A 17,146-nucleotide genomic window follows, 5' to 3' on the forward strand; every position below is an offset into this window, starting at 1 on the left:
TGTAAAGCTTTTGATTTCTCCATCGAATCTGAATGAGATCCTTGCCGGGTAGAGTAAACTTGGTTGTAGGTTTTTTCCTTTCATCACTTTAAGTATATCATGGCAGGTGGATTCTTAATCACTGTGCCACCAGGGAAGCCCCTGCCCTTTCATTTTGTCTATCTTTCTGTCCATGTAGTTTTTGTTCCACAGGCTGCAGGATTGTTGTTCTTCTTGCTTCTGCTGTCTGTCTTCTGTTGAATGAGGCTATCTAAGAGGCTTGTGCAAGCTTCCTGATGGGAGGGACTGGTGGTGGGTAGAGCTGGGTGTTGATCTGGTGGGCATAGCTCAGTAAAACTTTAATCCGCTTGTCTGCTGATGGGTGGAGCTGAGTTCCCTCCCTGTTGGTTGCTTGGCCTGAGGCAACCAAGCACTGGAGCCTAGAGGCTCTTTGGTGGGGCTAATCTGGGAGGACTCCCACCAAGGAGTGCTTCCCAGAACTTCCACCGCCTGTGTCCTTGTCCCCATGGTGAGCCATAGCTGCCCCCCACCTCTGCGGGAGACCCTCCAAGACTAGCAAGTAGGTCTGGTTCAGTCTCCTGTGGGGTCACTTCTCCTTCCCCCTGGGTCCTGATGTGCACACTACTTTGTGTGTGTCTTCCAAGAGTGGAGTCTCTGTTTCTCCTAGTCCTGTTGAAGTGCTGCAATCAAATCCCACTAGCCTTCAAAGTCTGATTCTCTGGAAATTCCTCCTCCTGTTGCCAGACCCCCAGGTTGGGAAGCCTGACATGGGGCTCAGAACCTTCACTCTAGTGGGTGGACTTCTGTGGTATAATTGTTCTCCAGTTTGTGAGTCACCCACCTAGCAGTTATGGGATTTGATTGTATTGTGATTGCGCCCCTCTTACTGTTTCATTGTGGCTTCTCCTTTGAGTTTGGATGTGGGGTATCTTTTTTGGTGAGTTCCAGTGTCTTCCTGTCAATGATTTTTCACAGTTAGTTTTGATTCCTGTGCTCTCGCAAGAGGGAGTGAGCACACGTCCTTCTACTCTGCCATCTTGAACCAGTCCATCCAAATCTATGTTCTTAAGTGTGCTTTGCTTTTAGAAAGCAACATAAATGTGTCTCTGTTTTTAGGCAAATTGTCAGTGTGATTAATAAGCATTAGTTGAGAATCTGCTATAAGCCAGGCACTAAAAACTTGGGTTGGGGAGTTGATACAATTCAGGAATATTAGCAGTGTGTCAGCTGGGCAGGATTGATAGTTGATTAACCAGTTTGGAGACTATTGCAATAGTCTCTGATTTTGCAGTGTCCCTACAAGCTGAAAACTAGAATTCATATTTGACATTTTCTCATCTCTATGTTGGATGGATTTTATAATCGAGTAGTTTTTTTTCAGTAAGTATTCAAGAATGAATATTACCAGAATTCTCTCATGTTTTGAGACATCTTTCTGTTACCTCTACATATGAACACATTTTCTTTTCTCTTTTAGAAATTTGTGGACATTCCTCTATCATCTTGTAGCTTTGCATTTTGTCAAGAAGTCTGACGCCAGCCAGATTTTGTTGTTATTCTGTAGGGAACTTGTTCTTTCAGCTAGGATACTTGAATTCATTTTAAAAATCTTTGTATTTAGTTAATTAACTAGAATTTGTCTTGAAATTGTATATTTGAACAATATTTCTGATACAAATAATGAAGACAAATTTCTTCCTTTATTTCAGGGGCTATATATATATATATATATATATATATATATATATATTTATTTATATATATTTTTAAAAATAGTTTTTCTGTTTCATTTCTTGGGCTCTCTATTTCAGGAACACTAATTCCCATCTATAGAATTACATTTGTCATTCCATTTCCATTAGATATTCTTTAATAATGGTTAACATCTGGATTTTTTCTCTGCATTCATTATGAATTACTTTAGATTTTTCTTTATTAATTTTATCTTCAGACAATTATATTTTGAAGTTGCAGTGTCTATTTATAACTATAATGGCAATACTTTTCAATATTTGCTGTCTTTGTATCTTAGCTTTGAAATCCTCCTTTTCAATTAATTCTTATATTTAATGTTTTCATCTCTGAGCTTTTGATTTACTGAATTCACATTCTTATTAAATTATTCTATCACAAGACAAACTGGTATAGAATCTGTACATTGTTTGGTTTATATTACTAGGTTGATTGTTTGCATACTGTTCTTTTTTGGGGGGTATACAAATGTGTAGTTGTCATGTCAGCTCTCATTTTGCTTATGCTCAACATGGGCATCCACATGTAGACCATTGATAGGCTCTGATATTTAAAACTACCTATTTATTATTATAGTAAATATGATATTATTATCTGTTCCTTGGCTGTCCTCCCATGACCATATAAATTTCATATTTTGGGAGTTTTTGTGGTTCTGATTTCCTTTGTTCTGAGCAGAAGTAGCAATCAGTCAGGAAGAGTAAGGAAATAAGAAAATTTTACACAGAGGAAGGAGCTATTTATAATGGCAAGGCACAGAAGAGAGCATGACTTATTTAAGAGACTGCATAAAGTTTAGCTAGGCAGGGAGAGAGGCAGGAACCTATCTTCAAGGCTGTGTGAAACCATGGCAAGTTTAAGGCATGGGTGTTTCATGGTAAGATGTGCCTTGGAGAATATTCCTTTAACAGAAAATGTGTAGAATAGATTGGAAGAAGGCAAGACCAGAGGCAAGGGAATGAGTTGGGAGGCCTCTGTGGTAATCCAGGTTGGAAATGATGAATGGAAGGCATGTCTATGGAAATGAAGAGCTGGGGAGAACTGGGAGAAATATTAAGGAGGAGGAATGACTACTTATTGGATGTAGAGGCTAGAAAGAGGGAGGGAGAAATCAAAGAGAGCACTCAGGTTTCTGGCTTTGTTGCCTGAGCTTTTTTTAATGTACTTCTCTTACAACTTATTTGTCTTTTTTTTTTAAATTGAAGTATAGTTGATTTACAATGTTTTGTTAGTCTCTGGTGTACAGCAGAGTGATTCAATTTTTCATATATATGGATATATATACACACACACATATATAATTCTTTTTCATATTCTTTTCCTTTATGGTTTATTACAAGATACTGAGTATAGTTCCCTGTGCTATAGAATAAGACCTTGCTTATCTATTTTATATATAGTAGTTTGTATCTTCTAATCCAAAACTCCTAATTTATCTCTACCCCCCTTCTCATTTGATAACCATAAATTTGTTTTCTATAATATGTCTATGAGTCTGTTTCTGTTTTATAATAAGTTCACTTGTATCATATTTTAGATTCCACATAGAAGTGATATCATATGGTATTTGTCTTTGACTTACTTCACTTAGTATAATAATGTCTAGGTCCATCCACATTGATGCAAATGGCATTATTTCATTCTTTTTTATGGCTGAGTAGTATTCCATTGTATATATGTACTACATCTTCTGTATTTTTAATGGTTGTCTATATGTATCCTTACTTTGTAAGTTCCTTGACTGGAAGACCTAGTTCATGCCCATCTGTACTTTACAATGCTTAATACTGAGTTTGGCCGATAGGAAGAATCAATAAATGTGCATTCAGTTAAACAAACTAAATAGGAGATAAAGAAAATCTTAACCATGTCCCCTTTTAAGTAGTACTAATATTTGATTTGCTCCCTTCCCCCACCACACATAGGGCTCTGAGGCAAACAAATGAAACTAATGAAAAGTGAAAAATAGTGTAGTCACAATCATGTGCAATATGGTACTTAAATTATGGCCAGTCAGGACGCACTGGGTAAGCTGCTAAGAGAAAGCATTGTTACCTCCATATTTCTCTGACAGCTTGTTAGTGGTGCACCGGTCTTCCACTTTTGTTTTCGTAAAAAAAAGGAAGCGTTTCTTTGTTTCAACCCAGATGCAGTTTTGGGCTTCTGCCTTCGTTAGACCTAGGAAATGGAATACAAGCAAAAAACCCTGAGAATGTACCATGGAGAATTCAGGGAAGAGGAACATGAGGCTCTGGGCACTTGGGGGAGCTACAGGTACTCCATATCAGCACACAACTCCTCCAGTTCCCGTGAGCTCAAATGATTAATGGCTTTTACTACAGAGGCAGTCCTTCACAGGCCCTGGGACGTGCTGAAGAGAAGAGGTATATATGAGTCCCTGCCGTCTCCCCCATGGGGATCATGTTGGCGTCTCCATGTTGCCTACACACAATAAATCTCTAAGCTTTCCTGTCCTGCTGGCCACTGACCTTGTATAGCCCAACAAGTCAAGAGATAAACACATGCTCTGTTTGGTGCCCCGCTGACAGGCCTTCTTTTGGGACCACAGCTGATTCTGTGAGAACTGAGTCCATATCACTTCTTCCCCTGTTCACCACCTAAAATGTAGATCTCATGGGTCACCTCTCCTTCCCAGAACGCTCATTCTCATACTTGGCTATGCTTCCTCTCCCTGACTTAGCTGCTCACTCCACTTCTACCTCCAAAACCCTTTCATTTTACTATCAGAAATTCTGACTTCCTGACTCATGAACTCTTCTTTTATGTCCTCGATGACTGTTCACTCTTTCTCCTCATCTTAATTCAAGCCTATACTTGATATATTTCCACCGTTGTCTCCAAGGGAGGTTGATGCTGCCTCATTCCCAGCCTCTTTAGGAGTTGGAGCTGGGCTTGATATCTTCCTAGTTTCCCAGTGCTGCTTTCATAGGATGACACTCCACAGTTTTATAACTCTTCTAAAAGTCTTGTTGCTCTGAAGCTCAGGACATCCAATTCTAATTCCTTTGGTCTTCATTGTTCTTATCTTTTAACAAACTTCAAAGCATCATTTGTTAAAGATTTTGGTATCTGAATCAGTCTTTTCCACCCCAATGCTAGCCATTATTCTTAATGACTTCAAAACCGATGGGGATGTCAGGGATTGAGTGGGACAGAGCACAGAGAAACAGGTCTGGCTGTTTGGAGGCCAAGTTGTACTGCTTATCTGGGGTAATTGAGAAGAATAAATGTTTCCTTTTTTTTTTTTTTCCCCAAGTCACCTGACCTGGTACCCAAAACACCTAAACTAGAATCCAGTTTTTTTGATGTTTAGTTAAAAATTGCCTTGAAAAATACAAGCTCATGAGAGATAGAGCTGTTACGTGAGCTCTTAAGCAACTTAAAGCAAAGTAGTTTATCAGATACTGATTCTTAGGGTTGCAGGTTACAAGAGGCAGGGAAGAATGTTTTCAGAGCTGGATGTGTCATGTGAGTATGATGCTGAAATTTAAACCTGAGGGCGCAGATCAACGAGGAATGAGGCTGAGTAGATGGGGATGGGGCTTCCTACTTCACCGTTCTTTCAATAGTTTGACCCATTCAAAGAGATGTATTACAGGTTGGAGTAAAGAATTCTTGGTTTGATGGCTGTTTTGGTCAGACTGAATAAACACAACTCATTTTTCTTCTGGTAGTATTGTTCTTATAAGTGGGTCAGGCAAATGTTTAGGGCACGTGAGGAACTTAATACGTCTGTGGTGCACAACTCTTATCCTTTCATTAGGTTTCTATGATTTATAAGTGAAAATTAAATTGTATGTGACCAATTCACTAATTATAACATAATTAACTGTAAAGTTAATTACATTTGCTGAGGGTTATAGGAGAATGCTTAAAGATTTGAATGATTAATCTCTCTTATGAGTTATCGTGTTGGTCATGCAGTGATCAAAATATCAAGGAAGGCTTTATCAGTGAATTTCTGTGCCGGCCTTTTCTTCTTCACAAGATGTCCTATAGCTTGTGCCTGACCCATATCTACACTGACACAGGAGTTTCTTGATGCTAAAGCACTTGCCGTCTCAAGCCTGAGTGTCCCTCTGATGTGACACAGAGATGAGTATTTCAGAAATGTCCTCAGCTACTCTGACTGGGCAAAGGTCAACAGTGTCAATCAAAAATGTCATACTGATAGGGGCTTCCCTGGTGGCGCAGTGGTTGAGAGTCCGCCTGCTGATGCAGGGGACATGGGTTCGTGCCCCTGTCTGGGAAGATCCCACATGCCGCGGAGCGGCTGGGCCCGTGAGCCATGGCCGCTGAGCCTGCGCGTCCGGAGCCTGTGCTCTGCGGCGAGAGAGGCCACAACGGTGAGAGGCCCGCGTACCAAAAAAAAAAAAAAAAAAAAAAAAAAGTCATACTGATAAATAGTGGGGTGTATAGTTTTTCCCCTCTAATTCAGAGCAGAAAATGACTTCCCAGTCAAAGGACTTTAAAATTCCCATCTTGTATAACATGATATTTTAATTGTTTAATGTTGTCTCTGTATTCCTGAAATTCTTTTCACCTTGCACGCTGAAGCAATTCCAACTTTTATTCAAGGTTTTAAATTGACTATGGGACACTGTGCAGTAGAGGAATAAATCAAGGGATGCAAATAAAAAGCAATTTAATTTTGTTTTATTCTTCTTGCACTAGAGAAAGTACTATGAAGTATTCAAGTCATTTAAAAAAATAATGACAAGGGATATAATTCTTATTGAATAAAGCAAATAATTCTTATTGAATAGAGCAAATAAAAACTAAGCCTAAACTCTAACTCTACATTATTGAGAAGTAAGGGGAGAAGGACTAAAAGAGGGAAAAGGGAGGAGGCCAGAATATGTATTCATCTGAAGAGTGGGCAAAAACAGGTAAGCACACCTACTGGAGAATTCCATTTTATTGAGATTTGTTTCTGTCTGAGTGAGCTTCATCTTAACCACAATTAAAATTGAGCTCCAATATTATTATTGTGACTCAGAGAAGTATATATATACATGGAAATGCACATATTTAATGACTATAAGAATATATATTACATATAAAAATATTGAATATAAGGATATATATCTTAATATATTAAATATATACACATACTATAAATACTATGTATATATATAGTGTGTGTGTGTGTGTGTACACATAGGTGTGTATGGTTATATATTTCCAGTTTTATATCATATCTCAAACTCCCTTTCTTTCTCTTATTATGTGTGGCTCTGTGTCTGAAGTCTCTGTTTTTATTTAAAGAGAAAAAGATGGAAGGTGAGAATATTTCAGGAAGTATAGCTCATCACTCTTCATTTTTGTTATGGGGCTTCAACTATTAAAATGCTGGATGGTTGATTAAAGATTCACATAGCTCTTTAACTGACCTGAACTCTAAGCCTTTAGAGGCTTTGCTGTGAATGCATGATGAGTATAGCTTATCAAGTGAGAAATTATTCTTGGCTACAGCAGCAGTGACCAGAATAATTTTATCCCAAGGGTGAGATGAAGCCAAGTCAAGGGCCAGAGACTTCCCCAAACGATTTTTGCTCATCATAAATGTTGATTAAATTCATCAAGCAAACATTGCTCCAGTGGAAAGGATAACTGTAAGGAAACATAAGAGGCAGGCAGTGTGGAAAGCCCATCACCGCATAAGTCTTTTGGATTTCAGTAACTCTGTCAGGCAAAAAATTTTGAAGACCTTCTTACTGAAAATCTTTCTCAAAGACATTTATCCCATCTCCTTTCTTAAAAAGCAGATCATGATGGACATCTGATCAATTAAGGTTTAGAAGGACTCAGGGAAGCCCCATTAAACATTACCATTTGCCATAATGAGATATAAGAACAGAAGGATTGAAACGCTATTGACCTCAGAGTTGGCTTGGTGTTTTTTAAAATAAATTCTTAATTTCTTTTGTATAAAAGTTAAATGATCAGGGCTTCCCTGGTGGCACAGTGGTTGAGAGTCCGCCTGCCGATGCAGGGGACACGGGTTCGTGCCCCGGTCCGGGAAGATCCCACATGCCGCAGAGCGGCTGGGCCTGTGAGCCATGGCCGCTGAGCCTGCACGTCTGGAGCCTGTGCTCCGCAACGCGAGAGGCCACAACAGTGAGAGGCCCGCGTACTGCAAAAAAAAAAAAAAAATGATCAAGAATTCTGATTTATTTAGGGGAATCTGTCAGTTGGGTTCTGGTTATTATACAGTTTCCTAACCATGTTCTCAAGATAGAAGCAGCACAAGGATGCTGTGTCATTTCACACAGGAGCCTGAAAAATTTCACACAGGAGCCTGAAAAATTTATACAAAGGTACTTAAGTAATAGTAATTAATATTGGCAATCTAGGATAATAAGAAAGCAAGATTTATTTTTTATTTTCTTAATTTTTTTTTTTGCGGTACGCGGGCCTGTCATTGTTGTGGCCTCTCCCGTTGTGGAGCACAGGCTCCGGACGCGCAGGCTCAGCGGCCATGGCTCACGGGCCCAGCCGCTCCGCGGTATGTGGGATCTTCCCGGACCAGGGCATGAACCCGTGTCCCCTGCATCAGCAGGCGGACTGTCAACCACTGCACCACCAGGGAAGCCCCAAGATTTATTTTTTAAACCAAGGTTTATATTGTTATTTTATATGTAAGCAGAAAAATATCACTGATTATATCCCAAGATATAAAATTGCAATCTTTCCTCAAATGAAAGTGCTTCCCATCTGGTTTCAAGTTTTGTCACCAGTAGGTGCATATCTGGCCCATATTAACTTAGTCCCTTGTCAAGTCCTTAATTGCTTTTCATCCTTTGCCCTTGACTTTCGGTTAAAATCATTAAAAGAAAAAGAATTAGTCCAGTGGCTAGGACTTTGCGCTTTCACTATTGAGGGCCTGGGTTCAATCCCTAGTCAGGGAACTAAGATTCCAAAAGCTGCTTGGCCAAGAAAAAAAAAGAAAAGAAAGAAAGAAAGAAAAAAGACTGCCAGTGGATTTGCTGTAATTACAGTTTTATAAAATTATTATCTCCTATAAAATTGCTATAAGTAAATTATCTTCTAGAGTTTAGTTCCAAGAAAAATTTTGTTTTCCTTGAGGTGATGGCATGCATCTCTCTTTAGTTTACCACTACTAAGTAGCTTATGATAGTCTTAATGTCAGGAAATTCTGGGTCAAATCTGATGCCCAAAGAGGTGAAGCCTATTTATTTTTCCTTCTTCTTTTTGTCTGAATTTTCTATTTCTATTTTATTTCCTTGAGTGTGTACTTTTTGGTTTTTCTTCATATCATTTTGGAAATAAAGCAGGGTCGAAATAAAGTCAATAAAGAAGAACTAAAAGGATAGAGAAAGAGAAAAATGTATTGCACACTATCTTATCAGTTAAAAATGAAGGTTGAAGAAAGCGAACCTGAGTTCTTTAGTTCTTCCTTGCTAAACTGATAGAGGAGATCATACACGCCTCCCAGGGAGCCAGAGGTGAAATAGTGAGTCCCGAAGTCATCAAATATCCGGCTGTATAAAGCAGAGTTGTATTCTAGAGGCAGATGGTTAAGTGCTTTCAAAAAGACATCAGAAAGCTGCAGATCTTTAGTTTTCATTGTGAAATTTAAGACTTTTATCACTTTATGGATCCTAATAAAACTGGAATCCTAAATGGAAGAGGAGAAAGGATTAAAAAAAAAGATTATTAAAGGTAATGAAAGCTTGAGGGATCAAGCATTAAATGTTTACCATCAGCTTCATTCTAACCACAGCATTACAACAATTGTTAACTCTCCATTGCATGTTCCCACAGACAAAATGATAATTTTCATTTTATTTTTTTCCAGTACCTCTTCCTCAGATGTTCAAAATGGTAAACAGATTAAGATGACCTCAATCATGTAAACTGTGTGCCTGAGGCATGTGCTCTCTACCAAAAAGAGATCAAGTATCAAAAAGTAAATCTTTCTTTCTTGATGGTCAATTGTGGGTGCACCCCTACCACGTTATTATTTAGAAAGCCTAGCTAATGCAAATAATTGAACAAAGATTGTGTAAATTTTCAACTGGAAGTTACCCAGTGAGATTCAAGTCATAACTTTGTCATAGACTCAGGAAAAGCATGTCAATTCTCTGGGCCTCAGTTGTCTGGGAAATGTCACCTGCTGCACAGCCTTCATCTGTGACATTTCACACCCCTTTCAACTCCAAAATGTTATGACTTAAAATTATGTAAGGAGTAAAATTAAACAAAATTATTTGTATTCTCTCTCCTCTATCCGTAAACAGAAATATTTGTTTGGAGGTTCTTTGTTCTTTAATTGTCTTTTGTTATGTCAAATTAATTTAGGATTAGGTGATTGGTATTATGCCCCAAATTTCATTTCATTATACTGTCCTTCTCCATAGCCACTGTTTTATGTGTGTATCCATGTATACGGTTCTTTTAAAAAAAATTTATATACTGTAACTGATTTCTCAATTTTAGCAAATTGTAAAGTTTAATAAAAAGAGAGAGGGGCATATTTTAGCCAAAGGTCTTTATTAGTTAAATTGTTAAATTTATTAATTAAATTATTATAGCTGTAAATTATTAAACAGCTATCTTTCTGTGTGCTATAATTGTGGAACAAAATGACTATTAACACAAAAGAAGAAAAACCTCACAAGGCTTGAGGAAGAGTCAATATTCATCTACCTCTCTCTCTCTTTTCCTCTCTCTTCCTCCCTCCTTCTGTCCCTTTCCTTACTCTTTCCTATCTGCTTACCTTCAATACATTTATCTCTCAGCTATCTCATATGCAGTGGACATAGATGTGAACAAGGAAGAAAAAATTCAGGTCTTTATGGAGCTTACATTTTAAGAGTCCATAAATTCTAATTTTAAACTTGAATTTTGTCATGGAGGTGTGGCTTTGGAAAAGTAGAGGGACATTGTGCTTTTAGAAAGAAGCACACTTAACTTCCTGAATAACTGAAACGTGCCTGTTTGGATATGCGCATTGAAATGGATTGTTAAAAATTTCCAGGTTGCTTTAAAAAATGAAATTGTGGAAAATACAAGTGAAATTTTGGTAACTCGACTTAGCACAAGCACCTCCTTGGTGCCCCACTTGTCAGTGCCTGGTGGCTAGAACTGGCTATTCTGGACTAAAAAATTATGTGACAGTATGTTATTAACCATGTGTGGTCTATTTCAACATTCTGTGAGAGCTTGCTTTATTTTAACCATCTTTTTGTTGGTTCAATTTTGTAAAAAAATTCAAAAAAGCACTGAATCTTGCTGAGATAACTGGTATTTTGACTTGAAACAGACTATCTGCCCAACAAACGTTTAGTCAGATCTTTTAGTGACAAGATAAATAAAGCATTAAACTCCACTTAAGGGCTTGGATTGATTTTCAAGTTTGTGGGATGTTATTTTATCTACTTGAAGATTAAGAGAGGTTGCAGTAGCATTTTCTCCTTAACCTGAGATATCCTTATTCTGCTCAGATCTATAATCAAAGATGTTGGGTTGAACCACACAAAGTTGACAATCTTGTAAGTCAAAAATGGTTGAATATCAGCAGTTTCATATGTTCAACCCTGATACTGTGAATAGCCTGAAATGTTTCCACTTTGGCTCAGACTATTAGAGATAAAATAACAGCTGTTTACCTACAGATAAGGGTTTTACAAGTGTTCTCTAGCATGTTTGAAACATTTATAAACAAATTCTGTGAAGCAAACCTTAATTTTGAGGCTGGTATATATTTATAAATAATAGATTTGCTTCAGAGCAAGCTGGGGGACTTACTGAAAAAAAGCCAGACTCACACACCCAATCCCAGACATGCTGAATCAATACATTAAAAGAAGGGTCTGGGGAGGTGTCTTTTTACCTCCTGGTAATTCTGACACTAACTTGTCTTAAGAATATAATTTGGTAAGTGTGAGGGGAACAATATGACCCAGAGTCCATTCAAAAGTGAACTAACAATCTGTGTTATAAAAGGAATTTATTTTATTCTTTTTCAACATGCTCATATCACCAGAGCTATACTCTTTCCAGAGTTTGGTGAAATGATGAATAAAGGAATGAATGAATAAGCAAGTAGCTTGAGATATAATGTGGTAGATGTGATAGTGGGAAAAAATTAGACAATTGATTTTAATTCCCAACTCTGGCATTTACTCATAGTAAGATCATGGGAGTGACTTGACTTCTTGGACTTTAGTGTAGTGCCTGACACATGGTAGGTATTTGATGAATTCTGTTGAATTAAAAATAAATATATGGACTTCAATTTACTCATCTGCAAAATGGTGTTAAAAACATCTACTACTGAGGGGGAGGAGTCAAGATGGCAGAATAGGAGGATGCTAAATTCATCTCTCCTCACAAGTACATCAAGAGGGAGGGGATATATGTATACATATAGTTGATTCACTTTATTGTACAGCAGAAACTAACACAACATTGTAAAGCAACTATATCCCAATTAAAAAAAAAATAGAATACATCTACAAATGGAAGAATTCTCACAGAGCACCTGCTGAACATTAGCGGAAGACTTCAGACACCTAAAAGGACTAGAAAAATCCCCTCACGACTGGGTAAGACAAAAGAAAAGAGGAATCAAAAAAAGGACCAGTACCCCTGGTAGGAAGCCAAAGGTGAGGAGAGGTTCCTGCACTCAGTAAAACCCCCTCATGGTGGGGAAATCAGCTGGGACAGAAAGGGACCTTCAGAGGATCAAAGGGGAATGCAGCAGACCGTCTGTGGAAGGCAGGACAAAGTAAGAGCTGTGCGCATGGTCTACAACACAGCTCTGCACATCCCAGCCTGAGTCGTGTGTCTCCTGGTGCAGAGGGGGGCTGGGTGCTGGAAAGTGGGGTTTGGAGCATGGACCCAGGGAGGGGACAGCTGTTGGCTGTGAAAGGGACAGGAGTGAGGAGATCCACAACCGGAAAAATTTGCAGAAGCCTGAGACACCATGGAAGCAAGACGTCATTGTTGAGTGGCACACAAGGGGTGGGGCCACCATTGTAACCTCCTTCCCCACCCAACTGTTTTGGCCTCCATGGGCACTGGGAGGAGCACCCATCTGAGCAGGCTCACCTGCCCCTCAATCCAAGGCCTCCTCTCCCTGCATAGGCTCCAGGTTCCTGAGCATTGCCCATGCCAAAGCCTCCTCGGGAATCAGCGCTGGGTGCTCCTGCCTGAGATGGGAATCTGCCAGTGCTGGCAGGGGCTGAGTGCTAAAGTGTGGGGTTAAGAGAGAATATCTGGGGAAAGGACCACTGTTGGCTGCACGGATACAACAGGGGACAGGAGTGAGGGGCTCTGAGGCCAGGAATGCCCCTAGAGGAATTGTGGTCTGCCTAGGAAACAAAGTGCCATCTTTGAGTGGTGTTCAAGGGGCAGGGCCACCACTGCCCCCACATGCCAGCCCCTGCCTCTGCGGCACTGGGAAGGACTCCCACCAGAGTGAGTGCATCCCAGTCTGTTGCAACTGCCTGTTGGTCTCTGCTGGCACAGACACTTCACACACACCCCAGTTGTGGCTGCCATACCCCTCCCTGGCCTGATAGAATAAGTGTGCTCCAATCAAGTGTGGCTTTTGCTCCCTCTTGCCTTGGCAGGGAACAGATGCTGGAGGGGGGCACACATGCAGAGGTGGGGCCAAAGCCAAAGCTGACCCTCAGTGGTGGTGTGACTAAGGAGGAGGAAATCACTCCACGCAGCTGTACAAGCCGTGGATTAAACCCGCATTATCAGCTTGGTAAATCCCGCATCTGTGGAATACCTGAATAGACAATGAGTGTTCCCACAACAGAGAACTGTCTAGCTTTAAAAGCAGTGGACTTTGGGGGCAAGTACACATGGAAGCCGGGCCAGGTTGGAGTCTGAGCTGTCCCTACAGAGCCCACAGAGGGTTGAGACCTACATAGAGGTATTGGAGGGCCTCCTGGGGAGGTGGATTTGGGCTGTGGCTCACTGTGGGAGCAAGGACACTGACAGCAGAGTCCCCAGGAAAATATTCTTATCACTATTCTTTTTTGTTTGTTTCATTTTGTTCAGTTTTTGTTGTTTTTATTTTTTATATTTTATTTTTTAATATTTAAAATTTTTTTTCTATTTTTACTTCACTTTTTTGTTGGTTTGTGTTTATTTTTCTGTTTTTGTTCTTTTTTGGTCATTTTGTGTGTTTGTTTTATAGTTTCTTTGCCTTTTATTTAGTTTGCTTTCTTTTTTTGTTTAGTTTTTTATTTTTGTTAAATTAGTCTTTGATGGTTTTCATTTTTGAGCTCTTTTGTTTGTTCTCCTGTTTTTTTGTTTTCTTTGTCTTTTTTTATTTGCTTGTTTTTGTTTTTATTGTTTGTTTTGGGTTTTGTCTGTTTTCTTTTTTCCTTTTTTTGTGTTGTTTGTTTTTGTCATTTGTATTGGGTTTTGTTTATCTGTTTGTTTTCTTTTCCCTTTTTTTCCTTTTTTCTCTGGACACACTGTGCAGCTTGTGGGCTCTTGGTTTCCTGCCAGGGATCAGGCCTACGCATCCAGGGTGGGAGTGCCAAGTCCAGGATGCTGGACCACCAGAGAATTCCTAGTACCAGGAAATATTAATCGGTGTGTGCTTTCCTGGAGATAACCATCTTGACACCAAGACCCAGCTCCACCAAACTGCATGCAGGCTCCACTGCTGGACACCTCACACCAAACAACCAGCAAGACAGGAACACAACCCCACCTATCAGTGGACAGGCTGCCAAAAGTTGTACTAAGCTCACAGAAACACCAAAACACACCAACTGATGTGGTCCAGTCTATCAGAAGGAAAAGACTAGGCTCCACTCACCAAAGCACAGGCACCAGTCCCTCCCACCAGGAAGCCTACACAAGCACCTGGACCAACTTCATCCACCAGGGAGCAGACAACAGAAGCAAGAGGAACTACAACACTGTAGCCTGCTGAAAGGAGACCACAAACACAGTACGTTAGACAAAACAAAATGACATTGAAATATGTTGCAGACAAAGGAGCAAGTTAAAAACCCACAAGACCAAATAAATGAAGAGGAAATAGGCAATCTACCTAAAAAAGAATTCAGAGTAATGATAGTAAATATGATCCAAGATCTCGGAAATAGAATGGAGGCATGGATTGAGAAGATACAAGAAATGTTTAACAAGGACCTAGAAGAACTAAAGAACAATCAGTGATGAAGAACACAATAACAGAAATGAAAAATACATTAGAGTAATCAGTAGCAGAATAACTGAGGCAGATGGGTAAGTAAGCTGGAAGACAGAATGGTGAAATTCACTGCTGCAGAGCAGAATAAAGAAAAAAGAATGAAAAGAAATGAGGAGAGTCTCAGAGATCTCTGGGACAACATTAAATGCACCAACATTTGAATTATAGGGGTTCCAGAAGAAGAGAAAGATAAGGGTCTGAGAAAATATTTGAAGACATTATAGTTGAAAACTTCCATAACATGGGAGAGGAAATAGTCACCCAAGTCCAGGAAGTGAAGAAAGTCCCATACAGGATAAACCCAAGGAGAAAAACGCCTAGACACATATTAATCAAATTAACAAAAATTAAATACAAAGAAAAAATATTAAGAGCAGCAAGGGAAAAGCAACAAATAACATACAAGAGAATCTCCAGAAGGTTATCAGCAGATTCTTCAGCAGAAACTCTGCAAGCCAGAAGTGAATGGCAGGATATATTTAAAGTGATGAAAAGGAAAAACTTACAATCAAGATTACTCTACCTAGCAAGGATCTCATTCAGATTTGACAGAGAAATCAAAAGCTTTACAGACAAGCAAAAGCTGTGAGAATTCAGCACCACCAAACCAGCTTTACAATAAATGTTAAAGGAACTTCTCTAGGTGGAAAACACAAGAGAAGAAAAAGACCCACAAAAACAAACCCAAAACAATTAAGAAAATGGTAATAGGAACAAACATATTGATAATTACCTTAAATGTAAATGGATTAAGTTCTCGAACCAAAAGATATACACTGGCTGAATGGATATAAAAACAAGACCCATATATATGCTGTCTACAAGAGACCCACTTCAGACCTAGGGACACATACAGACTGAAAGTGAGGGGATGGAAAAAGATATTCCATGCAAATGGAAATCAAAAGAAAGCTGGAGTAGCCATACTCATATTAGATAAAATGGACATTAAAGAATGTTACAAGAGACAAGGAAGGACACTACATAATGATCAAGGGATCAATACAAGAAGAAGGTATAACAATTGTAAATATTTATGCACCTAACTTAGGAGCACCTCAATACATAAGGCAAATGTTAACAGCCATAAAAGGGGAAATTGACAGTAACACTATTATAGTAGGGGACTTTAACACCCCACTTTCAACAATGGACAGATCATCCAGACAGAAAATTAATAAGGAAACACAAGCTTTAAATGACACATTAGCCCAGATGGACTTAATTTAAATTTACAGGACATTCCATCCAAAAACAAAAGTATACACTTTCTTCTCAAGTGAACATGGAACATTCTCCGGGATACATCATATCGTGGGTCACAAATGAAGCCTCAATAAATGTAAGAAAATTGCAATCATAGCAAACATCTTTTCCAACCACAACACTATGAAATTAAAATAAATTACAGAAAAAAACTGTAAAAAACACAAACACATGGAGGCTAAACAATACGTTACTAATTAACGAAAAGATCACTGAAGAAATCAAAGAGCAAATCAAAAAATACCTAGAGACAAATGACAGTGAAAACACGATGATCCAAAACCTATGGGATGCAGCAAGAGAAGTTCTAAGAGGGAAGTTTATAGCAATACAATCCTACCTCAAGGAACAAGAAATATCTCAAATAAACAACATAACCTTACACCTAAAGCAGCTAAGGAAAGAAGAAGAAGAAGAACAACAAAAACCCCTAAAGTTAGTATAAGGAAAGAAATCATAAAGATCAGAGCAGAAATAAATGAAATAGAAATGAAGAAAACAATAGCAAAGATCAATAAAACTAAAAGCTGCTTCATTGAGAAGACAAACAAAATTGAGTCTTTAGCCAGACACATCAAGAAAAAAAGGGAGAGGACTCAAATCCATAAAATTAGGAATGAAAAAGGAGAAGTTACAACTGACACTGCAGAAATACAAAGGATCATAAAAAACTACTACAAGCAACTATATGCCAATAAAATGGATGACCTGGAAAAATTGGACAAATTCTTAGAAAAGTACAGCATTCCAAGACTGAACCAGGAAGAAATAGAAAAGATGAATAGACCAATCACAAGTAATGAAATTGAAACTGTGGTTAAATCTTCCGACAAATAAAAGTCCAGGACCAGATGGCTTCACAGGCAAATTCTATGAAACTTTTAGAGAAGAGCT

General features: G+C 38.8%; 1 protein-coding gene across 1 annotated transcript in view; it reads right to left on the reverse strand.

Annotated features, from left to right (window-relative positions):
• Nucleotides 1–17,146, reverse strand: part of C6 (complement C6) — an 86,151-nt gene that overhangs the window by 45,525 nt on the left and 23,480 nt on the right. Inside the window, exons 7-8 of the mRNA XM_019929166.2 lie at nt 9,175–9,415; nt 3,808–3,930 (exon numbers count right to left, since the gene is read on the reverse strand). Of these exons, the coding sequence (XP_019784725.1) occupies nt 3,808–3,930; nt 9,175–9,415 (364 nt within the window). The remainder of the gene's footprint in view (nt 1–3,807; nt 3,931–9,174; nt 9,416–17,146) is intronic.

Source organism: Tursiops truncatus, chromosome 3, assembly GCF_011762595.2.
Source record: "Tursiops truncatus isolate mTurTru1 chromosome 3, mTurTru1.mat.Y, whole genome shotgun sequence".
NCBI lineage: Eukaryota > Metazoa > Chordata > Mammalia > Artiodactyla > Delphinidae > Tursiops > Tursiops truncatus.